This window comes from Anabrus simplex, chromosome 3 (genome assembly GCF_040414725.1).
Source record: "Anabrus simplex isolate iqAnaSimp1 chromosome 3, ASM4041472v1, whole genome shotgun sequence".
NCBI lineage: Eukaryota > Metazoa > Arthropoda > Insecta > Orthoptera > Tettigoniidae > Anabrus > Anabrus simplex.
In genome coordinates, this window is record NC_090267.1 from 128,642,229 (window position 1) to 128,668,319 (window position 26,091).

The 26,091-nt window shown below is 39.3% G+C and overlaps 1 protein-coding gene across 1 annotated transcript in view; it reads right to left on the bottom strand.

The window, feature by feature from the left end:
• Positions 1-26,091, bottom strand: part of LOC136867094 (xylosyl- and glucuronyltransferase LARGE1) — a 145,235-nt gene that overhangs the window by 16,383 nt on the left and 102,761 nt on the right. The window contains exon 10 of the mRNA XM_067144196.2: positions 12,571-12,695. Within this exon, the coding sequence (XP_067000297.1) occupies positions 12,571-12,695 (125 nt within the window). The remainder of the gene's footprint in view (positions 1-12,570; positions 12,696-26,091) is intronic.

Sequence of the window (26,091 nt, forward strand, 5' to 3'; positions counted from 1 at the left end):
GAGGAAGTGGAAAGGATGGTAAAAAAAAACTCCATTGTCATAAGGCAGCAGGAATAGATGAAATTAGACCTGAAATGGTGAAGTATAGTGGAAAGGCAGGGATGAAATGGCTTCATAGAGTAGTCAAATTAGCGTGGAGTGTTGGTAAGGTACCTTCAGATTGGACAAAAGCAGTAACTGCACCTGTCTATAAGCAAGGGAACAGGAAGGATTGCAACAACTATCGAGGTATCCCATTGATTAGCATACCAGGCAAAGTATTCACTGGCATCCTGGAAGGGAGGGTGCGATCAGTCGTTGAAAGGAAGTTGGATGAAAACCAGTGTGGTTTCAGACCACAGAGAGGCTGTTAGGATCAGATTTTCAGTATGCGCCAAGTAAATGAAAAATGCTACGAGAAGAATAGGCAGTTGTATTTATGTTTCGTAGATCTAGAGAATGCCTTTGCTGGCAGGACGTAGTGTTTACAGTGCACTATGTCTTCTGGAATGGGCTAGAGCAATATTGTTACTTTCATTGATCTGTCTCAGCTTTATCCTTGGCTTTGACAAGATGAAAGTGACTGAGGTATGAGCGATGCTAGTAATGCCATTCCTTATGCAGCCAGTCCCTGCTATGAATGGTGTGAAAATGTTGCTCATAGGGTCAGTTGGTGCATGCATTTCAGTGGGCTTGGCAGACTGATATGTAATAGCAACTTCTGGCTCAGTGAGGAAAGCAACGGGAAACTACCTCACTCCTCATTTCCCTAGTACACCTCTTCAGTGATGCCTAGGCCATTTATGACAGCTGATGGCGGAGCTGTTGAGGATCCAACCAGCCTTCGGGCTGAGGACTAAACATACATACAGATCTAGAGAAAGCATATGACAGGGTACCGAGGGAAAAGATGTTCACTATACTGAGGGACTATGGAATTAAAGATAGATTATTAAAATCAATCAAAGGCATTTATGTTGACAAATGGGCTTCAGTGAGAATTGATGGTAGAATGAGTTCTTGGTTCAGAGTACTTACAGGGGTTAGACAAGGCTGTAATCTTTCACCTTTGCTGTTCGTAGTTTACATGGATCATTTGCTGAAAGGTATAAAATGGCAGGGAGGGATTCAGTGAGGTGGAAATGTAGTAAGCAGCCTGGCCTATGCTGACGACTTGGTCTTAATGGCAGACTGTGCCGAAAGCCTGCAGTCTGATATCTTGGAACTTGAAAATAGGTGCAATGAGTATGGTATGAAAATTAGCCTCTCGAAGACTAAATTGAGGTCAGTGGGTAACAAATTCAACAAAATTGAATGTCAGATTGGTGATACAAAGCTAGAACAGGTCAATAATTTCAAGTATTTAGGTTGTGTGTTCTCCCAGGATGGTAATATAGTAAGTGAGATTGAATCAAGATGTAGTAAAGCTAATCTAGTGAGCTCGCAGTTGCGATCAGCAGTATTCTGTAAGAAGGAAGTCAGCTCCCAGACGAAACTATCTTTACATCGGTCTGTTTTCAGACCAACTTTGCTTTACGGGAGCGAAAGCTGGGTGGACTCAGGATATCTTATTCATAAGTTAGAAGTAACAGACATGAAAGTAGCAAGAATGATTGCTGGTACAAACAGGTGGGAACAATGGCAGGATGGTACTCGGAATGAGGAGATAAAGGCTAATTTAGGAATGAACTCGATGGATAAAGCTGTACGCATAAACCGGCTTCAGTGGTGGGGTCATGTGAGGCGAATGGAGGAGGATAGGTTACCTAGGAGAATAATGGACTCTGTTATGGAGGGTAAGAGAAGTAGAGGGAGACCAAGGCGACAATGGTTAGAGTCAGTTTATAACGATTTAAAGATAAGAGGTATAGAACTAAATGAGGCCACAACACTAGCTGCAAATCCGAGGATTGAGGCGACGTTTAGTAAATTCTCAGAGGCTTGCAGACTGAATGCTGAAAGGCATAACAGTCCATAATGATAATGTATGTAATTTATGTAAATCTTTTCCACTGGCAATTTTCACATTCAAGAGAAAGGGTGGGTGGTGGTAGATCTGATGACAGACTGCTTGGACACAATGTAGGGTCACCACCGTGAATCCTTGCTGGCGAAGAAGGTACTTATGGTGCAACACAGTTTTCAGGGCTACCTTGTAAAAAAAAATTTAAAAAATTATAAAAAAAAAGGTTGCTCTAAATAAACACCCACACCACAATTTCCATCCTTCAACCATTGTATGCATGAACAGGCCATTCTAAGATCATGTGAAATGTTTTTATGTACACTGGATGAAAACTGGAAACTTAACGCTGACGAAAGGTGGAAAAATGTAAAATCCATCCAGTGAAACAGTGTGGGAATCGATAGTCTGAGCCTAGGGAATCATCATCATCATCATCATCATCATCATCATCATCATCATCTTCCTCTGCTCATCCTACATCTGTGGATGTGGCCCTGTTTTATGACCAAATGCCCTTCCTGACGCCAAACCTATATGGAGGAATGTAATCACTATTGCGTGTTTCTATGGTGGTTGTCTGAATATGAAGAGGAAAGTGTTGGAGCGAACATTAACACCCAGTCCCTGAGCCAGAAGAATTAATCAGATGTGATTGAAATCCCTGACCCGGTCAGGAATCGAACCCGGGACCCTCTGAACGAAAGGCCTCAATGCTGACCATTCAGCCAGGAGTCGGACAGCCTAGGGAATTATCACATTACAAATTGTTGAGAGAAGATTAAAAAAAACTAGAATGTCATGTGCATTGGATGTATGAGAAGATGATGCAGTAAGGGCAACCAACCAACCAACCAACCAGCCAGCCAGCCAGCCAACCAACCAACCAACCAACCAACCAACCAACCAACCATCTATAAACACTGATGCAGAAGGCAGCAATGACTGACACCGTGATGACAGTGATGACGTATAAAACATAACAATAATACATTTCTTTTAATAGTAGTGTAAGAATGACTTTTAAGTTAAAATGTACTCTATCCCTGTTGTATCCACAATGATGCACACAAAAAGCTGTCAACTTGTGTACACGGAATTATTTACAATTATTTACAAATTAAATGCACATAACCTAAATCACTGCCGTCACAACAAAACACTTCACTCCGTAAACATCAACAAGCCACCATTTCTAACAACTGCCTATCACAAAGTATCTTACATGGAGACTGCAACCATTGCATGTCAACTACCAACTTTACTAAACAAATTCACATACTTCAAACACTCATCAGCATGACGCACGTCTGATCAGAACGACTCCTGTTAAACCCGACTGTTATTTAACAATAACTCTTCTCTACCATCAAGATCGCCTCCTTATAATACGTGCCTAGCCAGGCTTCTTAAAAGATACATTACAAAAATACCTTCTTATAAATAAAGTGCCTAACAACATGGTTATAACGTACAGAATATTCTACCATCATCTCGTCTGATCCAGTGCCATTCTGGATGTTACAGTGTGTTACACAATTCTGTACCGTACCGGTAGTGGATTACAAATCTATATATATAAAATAACTTGTTCTGACCGACCGACCGACCGACCGACCGACCGACTCATCATCGCCGAGCCGAAACTACTGGACACAGATAAATGAAATTTTGGGGATACGTTCATATTAACATGTAGGTGTTCGCTAAGGGAGGATTTTTTGATATTCCATCCCTAAGGGGGTGAAAAGGGGGGTTAATTTTTAAAATGAGAATATCTATATCTCAAAAACTTAAAGGTTTAGAGTAATAAAAATTGGTATTTGGTATCTCCTTTAAAAATAAAGAAATATGTATTTTTTGTTTTTGGAAAATCCCATGAAGGGGGGTGAAAAGGGGAGAAAAAGGGGTTGAACACCTTTTATGTGGAGACTTATATCTCAAAAACTAAAGATGTTATAGTCATAAAAATTTAAATTTGGAACCTCCTTTAAAAATAGACACGTATTTTTTGGTTTTTGGAAAATCCAAATAATGGGGGTGAAAAGGGGGGTGTGAATTCTTAAAATGAGTGTATCTATATCCCAAAACTGTAAAAGTTTACAGACGTAGAAATTGGTATTTAAAATCTCCTTTCAAAATAAAGAAACATGTATTTTTTGTTTTCGGAAAATCCCATGAAGGGGGGTGAAAAGGGGGGGAATGCGTTGAACAACTTTCATGAGGAGACTTATATCTCAAAAACTGAAGAGGTTACAGTCATGAAAATTTAAATTTGGAACCTCCTTTAAAAATAAAGGAACACGTACTTTTTTGCTTTTGGAAAATCCAAATAATGGGGGATGAAAAGGGGGGGGGCGAATTTTAAAAATGAGTGTATTTATATCTCGAAACTGTAAAAGTTTACAGATGTAGAAATTGGTATTTATAATCTCCTTTCAACATAAAGAAACACGTATTTTTTTGTTTTTGGTAAATCCCAATAGGAGGGGTGAAAAGGAGTGAATAATGGGTTGAATACCCTTAATGAGGATACTTATCTCTCAGAAACTGAAGATATTACAGACATGAAAAAAGATATTTGGGATCTCCTTTACAAATGAAGAAACATGTACTTTTTGTTTTTGGAAAATCCAAATAGTGGAGGGTTGAAAGGGGGGTGAATTTTTAAAATGAGTGTATCTATATCTCAAAACTTTCGTTTACAGATGTAAAAGTTGGTACTTAGAATCTACTTTCAAAGTAAAGAAACAGATATTTTTTTGTTTTCGGAAAATCCCAATAGGAGGGGTGAAAAGGGGTGAAAAATGGTCGAATGCCTTTAATAAGGATCCTTATATCTCATAAACTGAAGATGTTACAGACCTGAAAATCTGTATTTGGGATCTCCTTTATAAATAACGAAATATGTATTTTTTGTTTGTAGAAAATCCAAATAGTGGGGGGTGAAAGGGGTGTGTATTTTAAAAATGAGTGTATCTATATCTCAAAACCTCAAAAGTTTGCAGATGTAAAAACTGATATTTAGAATTAAAAGATTTAAAAGAACACATATTTTTTTGTTTTCTGTAAATCCCAATAGGAGGAGTGAAAAGTGTGAGTAAGGAGTTGAATGTCTTTAATGAGGATACTTATACCTCAGAAACTGAAGATATTACAGACCAGACAGTTAGTATACGGAATCTCCTTTAAAAATACAGAAACATTTTTTGTTTTGTTTTTGGAAAATCTAATTAATGGGGGTTAAACAGGAGTGACAAATTGGGGTGAATTTTTAGAAAGACTATATCTATAGTACATCTCAGAAATGTAAAATGCTACAAACGTAAAAACTGGTATTTGGAATCTCCTGTTAAAATAAAGAAACAGGTATTCTCGGAAAATCCAATGAAGGGGGGGGGGGGGGGAAATTGAAAAAATAGTCAAATTAATTGTATGAGGATAAGTCTTACATCTAATAAAAACTAAAGTTGTTACAGACGTGAAAATGGGTGTTTAGATTTTCTTTAAAAATAAAACAACGCGTTTGGGGGGGGGGGGCGGGAATCATCTTTGGGGGCCGGTGTGAAAAGGAGTTGAATTCGTTTTGTGAGGACACATGTCTCAAAAACTGAAGATAATCGGTATTTAGAAGGACCTTTACTATTAAAGAAACAAATATTTTTTGCTGGAAAATTCACTTAGGGGGCGGGGGTGTGAAAGTGAAAAAAGTGAATTATTTTTATGGGAATACTTATATCTCAAAACTGAAGGTAACACACGTGAACATTGGTATTTGGAATCTCCTTTAAACATAAAGAAACACGCCTTCTTTTTTTTGGGGGGGAGGGGTAAATCAACTTAATCGTGGTGGGGTGAAAACGGAGGTGAGACCAATTGATTTTACTGTTCCTAATGTACTTATAAGGCGCCTCCGTGGCTCAGGCAGCAGCGCGCTGGCCTCTCACTGCTGGATTTCGTGGTTCAAATCCCGGTCACTCCATGTGAGATTTGTGCTGGACAAAGCGGAGGCAGGACAGGTTTTTCTCCGGGTACTCCGGTTTTCCCCGTCATCATTCATTCCAGCAACACTCTCCAATATCATTTCATTTCATTTGTCATTCATTAATCATTGCCCCAGAGGAGTGCGACAGGCTTCGGCTGCCAGCACAATTCCTATCCTCACCGCTAGCTGGGGGCTTATTCATTCCATTCCTAACCCGGTTGAATGACTGGAAACAGGCTGTGGATTTTCAATGTACTTATTCTGATCCTAAACCCATCATTTTCAATCTTTAATGGGTTCATTTTCAAGAGCCATCTTTTTCTATGGAGAACCTTCTTAGATTATAGTAGATTCTTCTGGCATATAAATAAAAATTTAAACACATTTGAATTAAACGATAGGTATAAGACTGACCGTGCAATTGTTCACCTCTATAATAAGGTCAATAATGTATGGAAGTACGTCATTCGTATTGCCAGAAGTCCTGTGCACTTGCCTACGGGCGACAATGGTGCTGGTCATACTGTCATCAATGACAATGGCAGCAGATGTAATTTACCGCCAAGTAGAGGTCTTGCATCTTGCTGTGGGGTCCAGAACATCAATAATAATAATAATAATAATAATAATAATAATGTTCTGGACCGTCGTCAAAATATGTGGACCGTGCTGGAAACGGGTCCTGGACGTGTAATGGCTACGATTGCAGTCCGGCCGCCGGTTCAGTACCGCCAAGGCACCCAAGACGACACCACGCCAGATCTCCTCAAGGATTTGATCCACATTAAAAATGCTTAAAGGAAAAGGTGGCAAAGATTTAGGGACCCAACTGACCGGGTGGAATACCTGGACCTCGCCCGGAAAGTACGAAATCGATTGCTGGAAAAAAGATTGAAAAATGGGAGGAATGTTGCCGTAATCTCTCAGAAAACAAGTCAGATCGCGAATTATGGCGGAATCTCTCAGAAAACGAGTCAGATCACGAATATTGGTGGGTTATATATAAAACGATAAGCATTCAATTATAAATTTCAATATAATACCGTAGCGAAGCACGGGTATCTTGCTAGTCATATATACAGGTAATATGAAATTATACACAGATTCTTACATTAATTGAACTCAAATAAGACTACTGACAAAAATGAGTGCAATTCGACTAGAAAAAAGAGTGACTGAATGGGTGGCTATATTTTTAGAAAATAGAACTCAGAGAATTAGAGTAGGCAAAGCTTTATCTGACCCTGTAATAATTAAGATTGGAATTCCTCAAGGCAGTATTATTGGACCTTTATGTTTTCTTATATATATATCAATGATATGTGTAAAGAAGTGGAATCAGAGATAAGGCTTTTCGCAGATGATGTTATTCTGTACAGAGTAATAAATAAGTTACAAGATTGTGAGCGGTTGCAGGGTGACCTCGATAGTGTAGTGAGATGGACGGTGGACAATAGTATGATGATAAACGGGGTTAAAAGTCAAGTTGTGAGTTTCACAAATAGGAAAAGTCCTCTCAGTTTCAATTTCTGCGTTGATGGGGTGAAAGTTCCTTTTGGGGATCAGTGTAAGTACCTAGGTGTTAATATAAGAAAAGACCTTCATTGGGGTAATCACATAAATATGATTGTTAATAAAGGATACAGATCTCTGCACATGGTTATGAGGGCATTTAGGAGTTGTAGTAAGGATGTAAAGGAGAGGGCATATAAGTCTCTGGTAAGACCCCCACTAGAGTATGCTTCCAGTGTATGGGACCCTCACCAGGATTACTTGATTCAAGAACTGGAAAAAATCCAAAGAAAAGCAGCTCAATATGTTCTGGGTGATTTCCAACAAAAGAGTAGCATTACAAAAATGTTGCAAAGTTTGAGCTGGGAAGATTTGGGAGAAAGGAGACGAGCTGCTTGATTAAATGGTATGTTTCGAGCTGTCAGAGGAGAGATGGCGTGGGAGGACATCAGTAGACGAATAAGTTTGAGTGGTGTCTTTAAAAGTAGGAAAGATCACAATATGAAGATAAAGTTGGAATTCAAGAGGACAAATTGGGGCAAATATTCGTTTATAGGAAGGGGAGTTAGGGATTGGAATAACTTACCAAGGGAAATGTTCAATAATTTTCCAATTTCTTTGCGATCATTTAAGAAAAGGCTAGGAAAACAACAGATAGGGAATCTGCCACCTGGGCGACTGCCCTAAAAGCAGATCAGTAGTGATTGAGTTGAGTGAGAATGTCAATATACAGTACATGTTTTATGACATAACCTCACAAACACTGCAATCATTTGACTATGTAAATAATAATATTGTTTTCAAGTTATATCAGTATATCATACTTGCGTCATCCGTAACAGTATTTTTGATTTATTTCACCACACAGAGCTTGAACATTAAAATAGGCCTGCTCTATGACACATAGATCCCCCACACCACAAGTGTGGTGACTTTATATCTCAGAAAAAGTGAATGTATCTTCTTCTTCTGCTTTTCCCACACCTGAGGGGTCACGGGTGCAACCGTGCCTCACATGTGGATTTGGCCTTGTTTTACGGCCGGATGTCCTTCCTAATGCCAACCCTATCTGGAAGGATGTATTTAGTACTGCGAGGCAGAAGAATTAATCAGACGCGATTAAAATCCCCGACCCAGCCGAGTCCAAACCTGGGACCCTCTGACCATTCAGCCAAGAAGTCTGACAGAAAATGTAAATGTACACTATGTGATCAAAAGTATCCGGACACCCGCAAAAAGATACGTTTTTCATCTTAGGTGCATTGTGCTGCCACCTACTGTCAGGTACTTCATAGTAGCGACCTCAGTAGTCATTAGACATCATGAGAGAGCAGAATGGGGCACTCCGCGGAACTCACGGACTTCAAACGTGGTCAGGTGATTGGGTGTCACGTATGTCGGAAGTCTGTACGCGAGATTTCCACACTCCTAAACATCCCTAGGGCCACTGTTTCTGATGTGATAGTGAAGTGAAAACGTGAAGGGACATGTACAGCACAAAAGAGTACAGGCGACCTCGTCTGTTGACTGACAGAGACCGCCAACAGTTGAAGAGGGTCGTCAAGTGTAATAGGCAGGCATCTATCCAGACCATCACACAGGAATTCCAAACTGTATCAGGATCCACTCCAAGTACTATGACGGAGGTGAGAAAACTTGGATTTCATGGTCGAGCGGCCGTCCATAAGCCACACATCACACAGGTCGATGCCAAACGACGCCTGGTGTAAGGAGCGTAAACATTGTACGATTGAACAGTGGAAAAAAGTTGTGTGGAGTGACGAATCACGATACACAATGTGGTGATCCAATGGCAGGGTGTGGGTATGGCGAATGCCCTTTGAACGTCATCTGCCAGCGTATGTAGTGCCAACAGTAAAATTCGGAGGTGGTGGTGTTATGGTGGGGTTGTGCTTTTCATGGAGGGGCTTGCACCCCTTGTTGTTTTGCATGGCACTATCACAGCACAGCCCTACATTGATGTTTTAAGCACCCTCTTGCTTCCCACTGTTGAGGAGCACTTCAGGGATGGTGATTGCATCTTTCAACACGATCAAGCACCTGTTCATAATGCACGGCCTGTGGCGAAGTGGTTACACGTCATTAACATCCCCGTCATGGACTGGCCTGCACAGAGTCCCGACCTGAATCCTATAGAACGTCTTTGGGATGTTTTGGAACGCCAACTTCGTGCCAGGTCTCACCGTCCAACATCGCTACCTCTCCTCAGTACAGCACTCCGTGAAAAATGGGCTGCCATTCCCCAAGCAACCTTCTAGCACCTGATTGATCTTATGCCTGCGAGAGTGAAAGCTGTCGTCAAGGCTAAGAGTGGGCCAACACCATATTGAATTCCAGCGTTACTGATGGAGGGCGCCCCGAACTTGTATGTCATGTTCAGCCAGGTGTCCGGATACTTTTGATCACATAGGGCCGGTTCTACCATCTGCTGGTAAAGTGGCTGGCAGCTGCCCGGGAGGTAAACTACCTGGAGGTGTAAATCGGCTGGTACTTTGGCTTGCGTCCAACCACCTCCGCACAAGCGCTAGGTAGCTACCCGGAGCTAGACACTGATATACGAAGTTGGCTAGACTGATTTTCAGCGACTTCTCGCTTTCGAGTGTGGTGCTATCTGTCGTCAGATGCATGAAACTCATTTTGATTGTCTTATTTCCCTGTGCTTGCATCAGCTGATTACCACCAAAAAGCCTAATAAGGGGAGTCTTAAGAGTTATGGACAACGATTTATGTCAAACTTTCGTGATTTTAATCTATGATCTTCAATATCAATACCTAATTGGGATTAAAATCTCGAGATTACATTTTCTTATGCCAGTTATAACCTGTCATGTAAGGCAGCGTTTTGAAAAGTATTCTCGTAGTAGATTGGTCAAGTCGCTCGCACCGTAATAGAAGGTATGCAGGTTTTCATCGTATTTCTAATTTACATTTTAAAATGTATTTTCGTTCCCTGCCATTGTTCTTAACTCTCTTTTACACGCTTCCATATACGTATATACACACACACACACACACACACACACACACATCGTCTTTACGGACTTACTGCCTTTGAGCATTCTATCTACAGGCTCCTGTGAATTGATGAAGTATCTCCACGATGCTCTATTTGCAACTAGTTCTGTGACCTCGTCTAGTTCCACATGCTTCCATTTATTGAAAAAGCATTTCATTCTAATGTTTAACTTTATGAAGATAAAGTTGGACGGTACTGTAAATGTAAAGAACTAATTGGGATAAATATCCATTCATAGGAAGAGGAATTCGGGAATGGAATAGTTTCCAATTTCTTCGAAATAATTTACAAGAGGACTATGTAAACAACTAATAGGGAATCTGCTACCTGGGCGACAGTCCTTATTGTTATTAATCATAACATCACGTTCTATAAGTAGCATACATATAAAGCAATTTCCTAGTAGACATAATATTGTGATTAAATATTTCAATGAAATATATTATTAAGAAAAGAACGTATGAAAAGAGGCATACAGATTAACACAACACAAATAATGGAAATTTAAAAAATTTGTCATAATAATGACTCGAACCTGCGTACCTCGTACTACGAAGTGAGCGTGTTAGCCATTACGCTACGAGAACGCTTAAGGTATTTAGGATACATGCATTAACTTATACATCGTGTTTGAAAAACTGAAAAAGTAGAAAATTAAAGCTCATTTGAAATGATTTCCAAATAGATTTTGATTTTATATCCTTTTAAAGTTTCTTTACGAAAGCTTGACGTATAAAATGTGTTTCCTAAGCTACTGATGCGAGAGGCTGGTGTGACCGTTGCAACTCAAGCGAAGCATTAATGTTCAAGATCCTGCAATACAATATCGGCCACTGTTACAGTATCAAGCTTTTTTCAGTATACTAAGCTAATTTAAGTTGTATGTCACCAGAAATACAGTTAATAACGTTCAACTCTCAAAACTTGCCCAGCAGGTAAAGTCTTATCGGGCCCTCGAAGTGGCCGATAAATTACGCGCCGGGTAACTACAATTTATGCTGCCGATAGCGCTACCTGGGGGGGGGGGGGGCGAACGGAAATATCCTTTTACGCGGAGGGCAAGTTACGCGCTACTTTACCAGTAGGTGGTAGAACCGGCCCATAGTGTATAATGGTCTGTAATTGTATTAAATTCACATAATAAATTTACTGTTTAGCAATATCTTTTCGAGAGGGCTATAACCACTGCACACAACGAAGATACAGCACAAGACCACTCAGAATGAAATTAAAAAGCATAATGATGCCTCAGTGCCAGGAGGTTCATAGGCATGGTTATATAGTGTGGTTGTGCATGAATAACCTGTGCAATGCACTCCAGCCTACATGATCCTTGCTCCAGCATAACAGGTTGCTGCTATTCTATATTACAGTATTGAGCTGTTCCTTTCAGAAAGACTTTTGTATATATTTCCCTCATCAATGCTCAATGTGAAAAAATTTTCACAGGGGATAATTTTTTTTTTTTTTTTTTTACAATCGACATGATAAAATTATAGTTTATGGAAGGATAGATGCAGGGAAAGGAAGAAATATCATCTTTGTTTTCTTGGATATAGAAATATAACATTAGTTTATGTGAGACATTTCTGGGACTAAATAAATTGAACGATGATTACGGGAAAGCTACAGTCCCAGGAATGATGAATCAAGGTTCTATAAAACCTCTGAGAGAGGATTCTGATATAATACATAAGAGGTGCAATCAGGAATTCAATACAGTTTGCTGTGAATGGAGCTAGTCTGCAGTTGGCATCCATTTAATCACTGGGGAGCAGAGACATCACTTTAAAGAAAACATTCTCCCTTCCTTTCAAAAATGGTGTATGGTAGTAGTTTAAATTCACGTTTTGAGCGACGATGGGATAGGAAAGGATTGGGAGTGAATAGTTCATGACATTTATTAAGGTACATCCTCCAGCCCCAGCATTTTCCTGGCCTAAAAATAGGAAACTACAGAAAATTATCTTCAGGACTTCCAGTGGTTTCTATGCACATAGTAGTAATACATGACATATTAACAAAAATGTCTAAATGATTCACATGGTTACAACTTGCAATATAATGCTACAAAAATTGTATGCAAGTACTTACTCCTTCTTTGTAAACAATGTGATACCCAATGTTCTTCCTGCCACTGAGGACTTCTGAACCCAAGGCATAGCTGAGGAACTGTTGTGCCTCTGCATCTGACATATAGAGTGTCAGACTGATAGGACCTAAAACATATCAGGTCATATTAGAAAATCCATTGTTACTCTCAAAAACAGCAATTTACCGTTACCTATAATTGTATTTTCCATTTTATTATGGCAAAATACTAGGAGAAAGGAAGAAATATCTTTTTTTTTTCTTTCTTGGATATAGAAAAGTCTTAAGACAGCCTGCCCAGGGACAAGATCTGGGAATGTCGAACAAGAAGAAAAGTACCAGGATCTCTTATCAGGAATTGCTCTATAACCATTGTCAGAGCTGTGTCCAAACAGGGAGTGGATATTTGGAATGGTTTGTCTTAACTAACAGAGTATAACAAGGCAATGCCTTGTCACCTTCATTCTTTATCACTGCAATGGATGAAATCATAAAGAGGGTGAAACAACAGAATTCCAGAAATGATGTTAAGGCATTTGCTTTTGCAGACGATGTATTAATATGGGGTTGCACAGATGAAGTAGAGCAGAAACTAAACACCTGGAACTACCAATTTACGGAGTTTGGCCGCAAAATCAATCCTACAAAAACAGTAGCAATCAAAGTGAACAGGCAAGGTGAACATACTAACATTATGCTGGAAGGAAAGAAATTAGAAGCAGTTCATCATTTCTAATATCTTGTCAGCATTGTAACTCAAGACAGCTGAAACTCAGCTGAAATCACCAACAGATTTCAGAAACGAGCCCACTTTTACCACGAAGTTAGGAAACTCCTTTGGGTCGTTGAAGTGCCTTTGATAACAAGACTCTGTACGAGGCCTACTTTGTACCAATAACAGAATATGGAATAGAAACTTGCACCATCAACAGAAGGGATAATAGCAGACTCCAGGCTGCAGAAATTAAATTCCTGAGGTCAATGTTTCAGAAAACAGGATGAGATAAGATCAGAAATGAAATGATCTGAAAAGACATCCAAACAGAACCACTTTGTGAAACTCTAGCAAAATTAAGATTGAAATGGTTTGGTCACTTGAAGAGAATGGACCCAAAGAGAGCAGCAAGGAAATGGTTTTGAAAGGAATCTAGAGAGCAAGCCACCTACACACAGGCCACGGACAAGATGGATATTACAAATAAAAGAAGATTTGCAATGGAGAGGCATAGAATGGTGTAAAGTTGAAGAGAAAGGAATGTACCTGAGCAGATGTAAATGGAGAGCGCTCTCACACCATACCTGCGAAACTGGGGATGGTTAAATTATGATTATGATGATGATTTTTCATTTTATCCTCCTTGTATTATCTTTCTCTGCTGCTCCATCTCAGAACCTAAGTGAGGTCATCGATGCAATACAGTATGTTCCTCATGTGAACTCGGCCCAGTTTTATGGCCGGATTTTCTTCCTGACACTAAACCCATGTGGAGGAATTATTACGTGTTTCTGTGACCATTAGTATGGTGCTGTGTGTGCAGATGAAGAAGTGTGTATTTAAACAGAGATCTAATCCCTGAGCCAGACAAATTAAGCAGATGTGACTAAAAGCTATTCCAAAAATAATGAACTGCTACTTTATAGAGGTGATATTGCCCAAGAGTGGCTAAAAGCTTAAAATGTTAATATTAACATTGACATTTTTTAGAATAAGCATGCCAAAAGAATTCCAACAAATGAGCACAACAGGTGATCATTTTATCAGACCATGTCTGACATACAAACACAAAGATCTGAGACCATAATTCTTCCCTTTCCTTACTTATAACCACTGTTAATATCTAACAAAGGATCTTCTAACTTAAAACTAACAAAACTGATTAGACATAAGATGCTAACAAGATATGAACACAACAAGAGGCTAGTGTTGGCAGAGGGAGCAACAAAAAGAAGAGACAACGATAAACATCATGACATTAAAGATCCAAGGATATAGTCCACATCTCAGCACACAGCTATCTTCATAAATGGGCTCTCCATCACTTCATCAATCCTAGTTCTTCCTGATAACTTTCTTTCCAGGCTCTGAGCTTCACCAGAGGAATGAACATACATAATCACGAAGGAGCCTTTCTTGACATGAGAAATACAGAGTAATGAAGAGTTTGCATACAAGAACAGGAAAAACAAAACAGAAAAGAATATGGATGCCAGAAGGCAACGAGCACAAGACTAACACAGAAGAAGTGATGATATCATAGATCAAGCACATCAAGGTCACATGCGCGTGCATGATAAACAGCTGTTATTAGCACTAGCCCATGACGTTTTCAGATAGCGCAAGTCTCGAGGGGAGTACATTACACGCTCATAGCTGGAGTAATCTGTACAATACATGTGTATATATATATATATATATATGAACGTAGGTTTTCGTGGCTCATTGTATTAACATATTCTTTCATATAAGGACATATGTAATTAAATATATTCAAAACGGCGCCCGCATAAAATGGGTGAAACAATATGCTTTGCAATCACCAATTACCAGAAAAATAATTACTTTAAACACTGCCATAAGCAATGAAGTAAAAATAAAAGGCCATTATTATTTTGGGGGCTTAACATGCTCAACTCTCCTACGAACAATTATGAAGCAGAATGCCAAATACTATGCCGCTACTATACCGCTCCTGCATCAAAAACTCATGTTTTTATAAATATAATAAAATAGGCTTCAAAAAAAGCAGCACCTCTTCAAGCAATCATGTTGAAAAAAGGAATACAGTGGAACCTCAATTCTCAATTTTTGGTGGGACCACAGGAAAAAAAAAAGAAAAATGGAAAATCCAGGAATGAATGAACCACCAACAATTTGGCTAAACATCACAAAAATGAAATATGTACAATTATAATCTTACAGACACTCCTACACTAAACCAAACTACAACCCCAATGGGCCTTCGCCTACCAAGTGACCGCCGCTCAGTCCGAAGTCCTCTCGGCTGTAATTCCTGGCTCTCTATACAGGGGTCATTGTCTCACCATTAGATAGCTCCTCAATTAAAGGTAATCCATAGGCTGAGTGGACCTGGAACCAGCCCTCATTTCCAGGTAAAAATGCCTGACCTGGCCGGGAATCGAACCCGGGCACTTTGGATGAGAGGCAAGCAAGTTAGACCGCGGGGCCGGCTTTAAACATTAATTTCTGCTACGCAAGTAAAAAATCTTGTAACTTTACATTCAGTTTTACCGGGGAAACTTCATCCGTTTCCAGTGAAAACTTTTTTCTGTTCAGCAACTTTGATTAGCCAAACTCTTCAAAAAATCTAATAACACCAAGCCAAGTCAAACAACTGACCACAAGTAGTTTTTAATTCTCTAAGCTAATAAATTAAACCACATTAGATACAAAAACACCCATCAGGATCGTGAAACCCCCTTTTTTAATCTTCCATTTAATTTGGTCACCAGTATACTGTTTGTACAATTTCTGGAAATCTTGTACCACATAAATTAGGCCTACATAGACTTTTAAAGGGTATTTTAAACCAGAGAACATTATTTTGAATATAAGCATTGATTCTCAAAAGTTCTCAAATGCATTATATTCAATTCTGCCCGTCACTAATCACAATGAGAAAAACTATCATTAAACATCTGAAATTATGGTTATTCGTGACCTTGAGCTTAGCTAGAAAGCGCACTCGCTGTACAAGTCACTACGAGTGGGCAATGACACAAACTTTTTAAATGTAACGTGCGCAAATAAAACAACTAGGTTTTCATAAGATTTTAACACAAAAACGTAAAATTCCCAGTCATATATTAGGTCCAAAACAGTAATAGGCAATCCCAAAACCTCCCATAGCTTTATGTATCTAAGGTCCAATATATGTTCTGGTCTCGATAACATAATCGTACATGATATCAAATACTAGATTTGTGTTAAGAAGGAGCAGTTTCAATTCCTGCCTGAAAGCCCCAGTGACTATAGAGTGCCCTGAGGGAAGTGCCGAAAACCTGTTCAGCGATACAATCAAAAAAGTTTTTAAAAAAATCTAACCCTGGACAGAATGTAGACATTTTATAAGTACCAACATTTGATGAAACTCATTCCGTCTTCAAATAGAGCTGTCAAAATGTGCTCTGTCTCCTTCCAATTGTTGTGGCCACTTTCTGCTTTATGATTTCCGAGGATTCTCTAAACAATACCACCCGAAAGCGATGCTAAGACGGTTTCTTATGCAAGTTCACCACCTATCGCTTTTCCAGTACAGTACTTGTTCTAATTATCGCAATGACAGGACGTCAACACCAAGATCCATAGGTATGCCGTAGCCGTCCTTTCGTGAGATGCAGTTTCTTGAAAAACCCTTGTTAGAGCATTTAGCGTTGATGGGACTGAAATTTCTGGATGGTTGATCCGGGAAATTTTCTTCGAGGAACAGATAATGCAGGATTTTTTACAATGTGACTTAATTAGGATGCTCACAGGACCATGTCATTTGAATTAATAATCTGGGAAAACGTAGTTTCCAGGAACATATAATAGAGGTTCTACTGTACACAAACACATCCTAAGAAATTACACTACTGTGTCAATCCTTATCTCACAGCCTATGTAGCTGTATGTTTCAACCATTACTTGTAAAGCAAAACAAACTGGAACCTGTATCAGTAGGCATGCACAGCACTGTGTCAGCTATGTGGAAAAGTCCAAGCCAACTAAGGGGAAGATACATATGCTCCCATGCACAGGCATTTCTAGCACGGGCACTGCGCTCACAGTGGGCAAGCTTTGACACCCGTGTCATAGATCATTAGTATTTGAATGTAAAGGAGTGGATCACACAAAAAGATGCAATACTCAAAAATCCCAGGTTCAAAATATAACAATGAAATACTTTTAACTTATAGTATTACCTCCAACACAATGTTAGATCATTTATGAAATAAATGCCACAGATATTTTCAGCATAACAGTTGAACAAAGGTAATTTTCTTTAAATGGTGTGCGTAATAAATGATACGCAACAATCCTAGTCATCAATCCATGTACAAAAAAAATATACTGTATTAAGAAACAGGCTTGCCATGATAAGATAAGAGTACCGAAACTGGAACTATCTCTTCTGGCAGCAAGACATCACTTCTTATGGAAAGAGACAATGTTTATATTGTACCGATCCAAAGGGTGCACTCTAGTTATCATACACCAACATATAACATTCAACTTCTCGAGTAAAAATATATAAACGTTACCTTGAAATGCTTTTACAAGAGAAATATGTCCATTGTAAATTCCAAGGACCAACCAACCCGTGCCAAAAAGTGGATTTACTTTTATAACCTAATGGAATATTTCATCAGCCATTGCCCATTAGACGAACAGCTACTCGCACTGCCATTGGCCAACATGACATCATTCCCAGAATTTAAAACCCTCAGCTTCCATTACCCACCTATGCAGAATACAAACATAAGTAAAGGCTCTGTTAATAGCTGTAGGCTAACCTATCTTGCACATCCAGGCCAATTTCTGTCTTGAGAACATTAGCCCCTTTGGGGCCACACTCCCTTCAAAAGGCTTTTTTCTATGGCCATGTCACATTAAAGCACACACTTTCGTAATCTCCCTGCAATAGTTTTGTAACAGTTAGTAGAACCTACTGATGCTTCTATTGACACTGTCAACCGGGTGAGTTGGCCATGCGGTTAGGGGCGCGTAGCTGTGAGCTTGCATCTGGAAGATAGTGGGTTCGAACCCCACTGTTCGCAACGCTGAAGATGGTTTTCTGTGGTTTCCCATTTTCACACCAGGCAAATGCAGGGGCTGTACGTTAATTAAGGCCATGGCTGCTTTCTTCCCATTCCTAAGCCTTTCCTATCCCGTCGTCGCCATAAGACCTATCTGTGTTGGTGCAACGTAAAGCAAATAGCGAGTCTCTGCCTGTAATGTGGGCACTGTGGAAACTAGAGCTGTACCAAATCCAAGTTTCCTGACAAGGTAACAAAAGAATCCCTTATCAAGGGTTATGAATTTCATGTTGTTGGTCCATATTGAACTGAGATTACATATAAGTTATAAACATAAAAGTTTTCCACCTATTCAATACATAGTTTTATTTACATATACATAACCCTTGATGATGTAGCTTACCAGGCAAAACAGAAAGCCTTCCAATATCTAGGCCTTAAATTAAAGATAGCCAAATTACGCAAAGATGTTGATTTCCTAAAACAATGTATATTGCTTGACTTGACACCTAATTTTCTAAAAAAACAACAAAAAGAAACACCGGATCTCACCTCAAACCATCAAAACTCATCAAAACTTTTCTATCACCAAGTAGAAAATAAATTGTTCTATGAACTAGCCAGAAAACAATCAAATGTGGAGGAAAAACTTAACAGGTTGATAAACTCCAAACCACACAACAATCAAACTAGAAAATTTAACAAAAACATGGACAATTGTAAGCAGTTTCACCCACCTGTCGTAAATCTATCAAACACACCCTTAAGTGAATTTGAACACTCAACTTTAGCCAAAGGATCCAAACACAACTGACCCAATTTGAACATTCTCAACATAGCCACCACTATGATTACAGGATCAGAGCTAGCCATCAGCAAAATGCCAGAAGATACACAAAATGAAGTTAGAACCGATGTCGAAAGGAAACTGAATAACATCCTCTCCAATTTAACCAACCCCATGAATGATTTCAAATATAGGGAAATAATAGCTGAACAAAAGCACGTATAGGGTAAACCTACCTAACTTCGTCATATTAAGGATTATAAGTAATATATCAGAACAAATACTCGATCTAAGAATTTTATATTTTACATGATGAGTACCTATACATTATTCTACAAACAAATGATAAAGAATGTTCAAAAAATGCAAAACATTTGGAGTTATAACATGTAACGAGCGAAGTGGGCATGCTACCAAATTTCGTGATAGCATACCTAATTCCGTGACACAGTATACCTAACTTCGTGATAATGTACTTAACTCCGTGATAACTTTTCTGAGCATTGTTACAGTTCACTTCATGCACTTTTCACTCATTTTCAGTATCAGTATCATAATTGACATAGTTAAAATTGAAATAATAAATAAAGAGGTTCAACCTATTCCTCACACTGCCAAATTCTTTGAGGAATAGGTTGAACCTCTTTATTTATTATTTCAATTTTAACTGTGATACTTTTCAATGGGGAACAATGAAATTTTTATCTTTAAAAGTAACTGACATATTCACAAATACTACACATAAATACAATAGCATTAGATGAATCAATGGACTGACAACTTTCATGGAACAATCGCAAACAGAAGCAACACTGAATCCATGGACTTTTATTCTTCCCATTACTGTAGCTGTCATTACAGGTGGCGCAGATGTCATCATCCTTTTTGTTTGACATCTGTTTTTCCGTAGATACAGGTTTCACTATAGTGATATGTGTGGTGGATTTTCTGGCTTGATCAGAAACAGGTGTAGTTAGATGTGTGGTTTAGTATTATAAACTTCATTTTTTGTCCGTATTGACTCAAGATTTTACAATGCTTAGTAAAGCTAAAGGTTCCGCCTATTCAATACGTTATCGTAATGGTCTATTTAGAACATCACATATTTATTTAACTTATCATAAAAGAGATGTGTGGTGCCAGCCCTGGCCTGATCAGGAACATGTGGCTGGTATGCGATGGAACAGTCACAACGATAATTTCATTCTTGGATGCAATTTCCAATACCTCTGGTGTCGTGACTAACATGGGAATCCATTATCAGTATCACAGATCTTTCTGCATCAAAGCCTCGAACAAATTCCTTGAACCACTTTAAGAAAAGTTCACTGTTAAACCATCCACTCCACGACAGGGCTACTGAGGCGTTAGGGAGGGCACAATTCGTCAATGAATATGACATTTTACGCCTTTAAAAATAATTAGAAGTAGACTGAATTCACCTGAAGCACTTACACATGGCAGCACAGTGTGGGTTTCTGCCTTGTCTGCAATAACATGGTTGTACATAACAAAGTCCAGTTTTGTCGCAATTCCAGATTTGACTTGGTTTGATAGCACTGCCAAGCTTACTGTAACACTCCTTGAGTTTATCATAAAAATCACTCAGTACCTCACAATTGGCATTGCTCGCTCTGTAGTAGGACAAATTTTCTGCCGTACAAAGGCACAGGTTGTACCGGTTACTAAAATCACGCCACCATTTCCAGCTTGCACAAGTCATTGTTTGCATACTGTTTTTTGGCCATAGCATACGCAACATGTCTTTTTCGGTTAACGTTCAGGCCGATCCCTATTTCCTGCATTTTTACTATGAAATTAACTACCGATCCCTATTTCCTGCATTTTTACTATGAAATTAACTAACTTAATCTCCAGTCCACTCGTAAGGGCAAACGGTCTATCCATTTTTCCAATGGTCATATTGTCTTTTAGAGTACTTCATGGAACTGTGAAATGTTTAGCAGCCTTAATATAGACCCCTTTTCCTCCCAAACCTTCTGAAGAGCTCCCGGAAGATCATCTGATGAATAGGCTTGTCTTCTTTTGTTCACAAGACCCATTTTTTTTAGCTTGTTGCTGTGTTTTCCTTCTTTACACATTTGCTGAACGCTGGAGCCATTATGTCTGCATTGGACACAAAACATAAGAGTCGTAGTCATTTTCCTAAGCAATTATCTCTTTAATAACGCACTTAAATCCAAGTCTGACTACTGATATTATAAGTGTGTTCTTTAGAGAATATAACTGCATATACTTGTCTGAATAATTACTTGACCAGCTTACTTTAATAACATTTTACTACAGGAACAGACCAACAAGCAGCAGGTTTCCATCCACACAACATACAATCAACAATCAACTGCCTGTCCTTCACCCAGGGGCAATTCCCGCTCAAAATATTTTCCCCGTGTAAAGGCACTCCTGCTATGTATTGAGGACTGGTGGAACTCAATGTAGAACACCTACCTTACTTCAGGATCAACAATATGTCACATATCACGAAATAAAGTATGTCATGAAATAAGGTAGGTTTACCCTACGCCCTCAAAAAGAAAATCAAAGACAACAAACTTATCGTAACCAAAACCGACAAAGGCAATGCAACAGTGATTATGGATAAAAAAGAATATATTAATTTTTCACAGATAGCTTCTTTCCTCTAATCAAAAAAGACCCCACTTAAAAAGTTCAAAGACTTCTTAAACAAACTCTTAAGAACACTTCATTTTTATTTACTGAAAAGGAAAAATCCAAACACATAAATATGAACCCAGGTCTCCCTACTGCTAAAGCTCTCCCCAAAATACACAATGCAGCAGAATTACAAGGGGAGAATTCAATATCCTCAAAAGGAGGAACTGTAAACTCACTTGGCTATGTTCCGGATGCAAAGTAAAAAATTTGAACTTTTCAGATGTGGAAGATCATCTGCTGGAAAAGCTCAAGACATTTATGGAGACGGTTTTAATCAAAATTAAGAACAACGTGATGACCATACTGAGGGATGAGATAAAATCAACACTATGCCAAGAATTATCAAACTATAATAAGCGCCCGAATAAGGAGAAAACTCCCAGCCCCCCAATTGCTCCTAACGGTCCTAAAACCTGAAACAGTGATCTTGGGGAAACGCAAGGGGCAGAAGTCAACTCTTGTATGAACATTTACGCCACCGTAGTATCACAGCAAGCTCAAAAGAGAACGCTCAAGGAGAAAGACATGGTTTTAGTACAGAAGAGTAAAGAACTGGTAGAGACAGATTCTAAGAAGACAAATAAAAACACAGAACCTATGCCTGTAGGTATACCAATCGTTAGACAACACGAAGTTGAAACTCTCGTGGAAGAAGGAGAGTGGGAAGTACAGAAAAGAAGGAGGAAGTCCACGAGAACGCACACCATAACGGGGTCCAAAATATTTGAAAATAGCAAAATCAGAGCTGCAGATAGGAAAGCGAGGCTGTATGTAGACCGCGTACATCGATCCGTCGATAAGGATACTCTGGTTGAACATCTAAAGGAAAATGGAATTGAAGGGAAGATAGAATATGAAGAGCTCACCACAGCGGGCGAGAACAAAGCGTTCAATGTAGGTTCCCCTTGGTGGAACATATGCAATTTTTTCCAAGAAGGATCGTTGTTCGACGATATCTTTTTCGGAGATACTAAGATTCAAGGATCCAACCTGCGGGAAGAAACTATGACCGAGAATATCAGAACAATGGCATGGAATATACAAGGTGCAGTGAATGCTCTAAGAATGTCCCCAATCAATGAGCTCAATGAACGGAAACCTTTCTCACGAAGGACTGGAATTTTGAAGGTTTCTACAACATCCATGTTCTCGCTCTGCAGGGACTAAAAGGTAGGCCATCCGGTGGAATCACCTGACTCCTGAAGCCGAGATTTCACCTGTTCACTGTGGAATACAAGACATCAGAGATGATAGTGGTTAAAACAAGTCTGTGTTCGAACATATGTGTGTATTTCCAGCCATGGTATAGAGATGAAGACATTATAGATAACATTAGCATTGGACTCAACAAGGTGGTACAACAGGAACTGGTTATACTCGCTGGAGATATTAATTCAGAGTTGATATTGACAGCACTAAGTCAGAGGCAGTTCTCGGATTTCTTCAAGGAGAAGGTCTGAGACTACGCAGAGAAGACATACATCTGCCACAACGGAAGTACCACGATCGAATTAGTATTCTCAAATATGAAGAACATGACAAACGTAGCGCAAAGAATACAGAAGAATATTGTCAGGAAGCATCTGCCTGTAGTGACAAACTTTACTGTACAGCAAAGCATCCCGCCACATCTCATACCATAAAGCGGACCAGAGCCCTTAATATACAAACGATCGAGGAATCCACCCCTTTGATCACAGAAGCAATACACCTTGTAAAGCATGGACACATTGACACCGTCTTACAGGAACTAGAAGACATCATACTCAGCACAATGACCGTAATACCAACATTTAACATGAAAGCCAAGCCCTGGTTCAATGCAGCCTGTTACCATTCCAGGTAAACATCGATTCAACCGCAGCACGTAGCGTTAATGTCACCCTGCGAAGCCTCCCTGTACGATTACTCCAGGAAAAGACAGAGCTACAAAGCGCTGATCAGAGAAGAAAAAAGGAAATATTTTGAAAGAAGAGCAGAGAAGCTTGTAGAAGAAGCTAAGAAGAACCCCTTCAAAGTCTTAAAAGCCGAGGAATCCAACCTTCCCGAGAGACATTCCTATGGAGATCTGGCATGACCACTTCAGAAGAGTATTACAGTCTAAAGACACTAGACCTTCCGATGCTACTGTCAGCCAAGGAAATGTGAGACGCATTGAGTCATTCACTCAAGAAGAGATAGTAGAAATAATTGCAACAATGAAACCCAATAAAGCATGTGGACATGATTTGATTTTTAGTGAATATCTGCAGAGGTCAGCTCAAATATTAGCAAAGGCATGGACTGAACTGTTTAATAAATGTCTCCAGCAGGGCAAAATTCCAGACAAGTGGAGGATTTCGAGGGTTAAAACTCTGTATAAGGGCAGAGGGGACCCGAGTAACCCTAATTCCTACAGAGGCATAGCGCTAGAATGTACATTATATAAAGCCCTGGTGAAACTTCTGACCTTGAAACTGACAGCCATAGTGGACAAGTGTATCCCAGAACAGCAGTTTGGTTTTAGGAAATGTCAATCGACAATCCAAGCAGTAAAATGTCTACAGAACAACATGCATGAGGCCCTTCGACATCCAAAAGGAAAACTACACGTATTTGTTAATTATACCAAGGCATTCAAAACTATCAACAGAATGAAGCTAATGATGAAACTCGAGCAACTCGTAGGAGAAGAACTCCTTTACAAGGCTAGTGAAAAATATACTTTCGAGGAACTATATTGAAGTGGACGACACACTTACGATCTCTAACCCGATTGAGCAGACTACGAGAGTCTTACAAGAGGATCCGCTAAACCCCCTCCTATTCAACATTGTTACATACAACGTGGTGCAGGCAACAAAGACAGAAGACATAAAGACATACCTGTACACGGATGACAGGACCCTGGTTTCAACATAGATCACTTTGCTACAAAAAGCGTTCGATCACCTAGTAGACTGGGCGAACAACAACGATCTTCAACTCAACAGGCTGAAGACTGAAAATGACCTTCAAGAAAGGAGGAAGATAAGCAGCAGAGGACGTTACATATTCAGGCAAACAACTGCCAAGCAATGTGAGCAGGTTCAAATATTTGGGAATCACTCTACAGGCACAGGACAGAACATTTTCTGCACATGTTAGAGAAAGAGTAACCGCATCTCTGATTGCAATAAATGATATCAGACATATCAGGAAGATTTCACTCCGAACAGCGATGAAATTATTTAAATTTAAGGTCATACCCGTAGCTACCTATGGGTTACAGTTAATCTGGGAATGCCTCACAAAAGCGAACTTGAAGGACATCGAAAACGTTAAGGCCACGTAAATGAAGCGAGTCCTCGGCGTCACCAAATTTTCTCCATTCAGACTGAGCTACGAGTTGTGCAGCAAAACAATGCTTTTGGAAGATCTTCGCGTACAGTTTGGACTGCCATCCACGCCAGCTTATGAAGAAGTCGTCTCCGAACACCAGAGGAAAAAGAAAGACATCTGGATTGACTTCTACAGCACAGACATGATGTTGACAAATGACTGGAAGGAAGCGAACTATGAGTTGAGGCACCTTGTAACAAGGTTTGCGATCCACGGCTTCAATTTCAGTCTGTTGCACCGATCAATTCCATGAATGTGAAAAATGTAGTTGTTCCTTGTGTGGTAAGTCATGCAATCATTACCACCTGCAATTTTGTGATAGCAGACGTATGTCGCTTACGAAATTCTGCTCAGAAGAGAATTAATACCGTGTAGACTGTCAATTATACAAATGAAATTGTAATTTGTAACATCTACTTATACACGGTATGCAAGTTTCTCTATGGCCATTGGCTGCAATAAACGTATCATCATCATCATCATCATCATCATCATCATTATTATTATTATTATTATTATTATTAAAAAATAATGACATATCATTGTAAACACAGTTTTAAAACAATTTGTTAAAAATTGTCTTAAGACCAATTACTAAATGGTGAAAGTCCCATTGAGTTTTGATACTCAAAATAAAATTTAATATGATCACAGCGTTCTAAAATCGGAATTAAATCTTGGAATTAGGTCATTGTCATCTCAGGTTGGAAGCTTGAATACGTATGCGTCTGGTTAAATAGGGCTTCTTTTTAGGTGAATTACTCAATATGTTGGATTATGTAGCCGGACAATTCATGCAATCCAGATATTATTGGTGTATGAAAGATTTTCTCCTCCCTGTTTATCTCTCTCTTGTCCGGCCAGCTCATGTGTGGATCTGTGTGGGACTGCTGTTTGCTTTTGAATCAACAAGACAGAAGGTC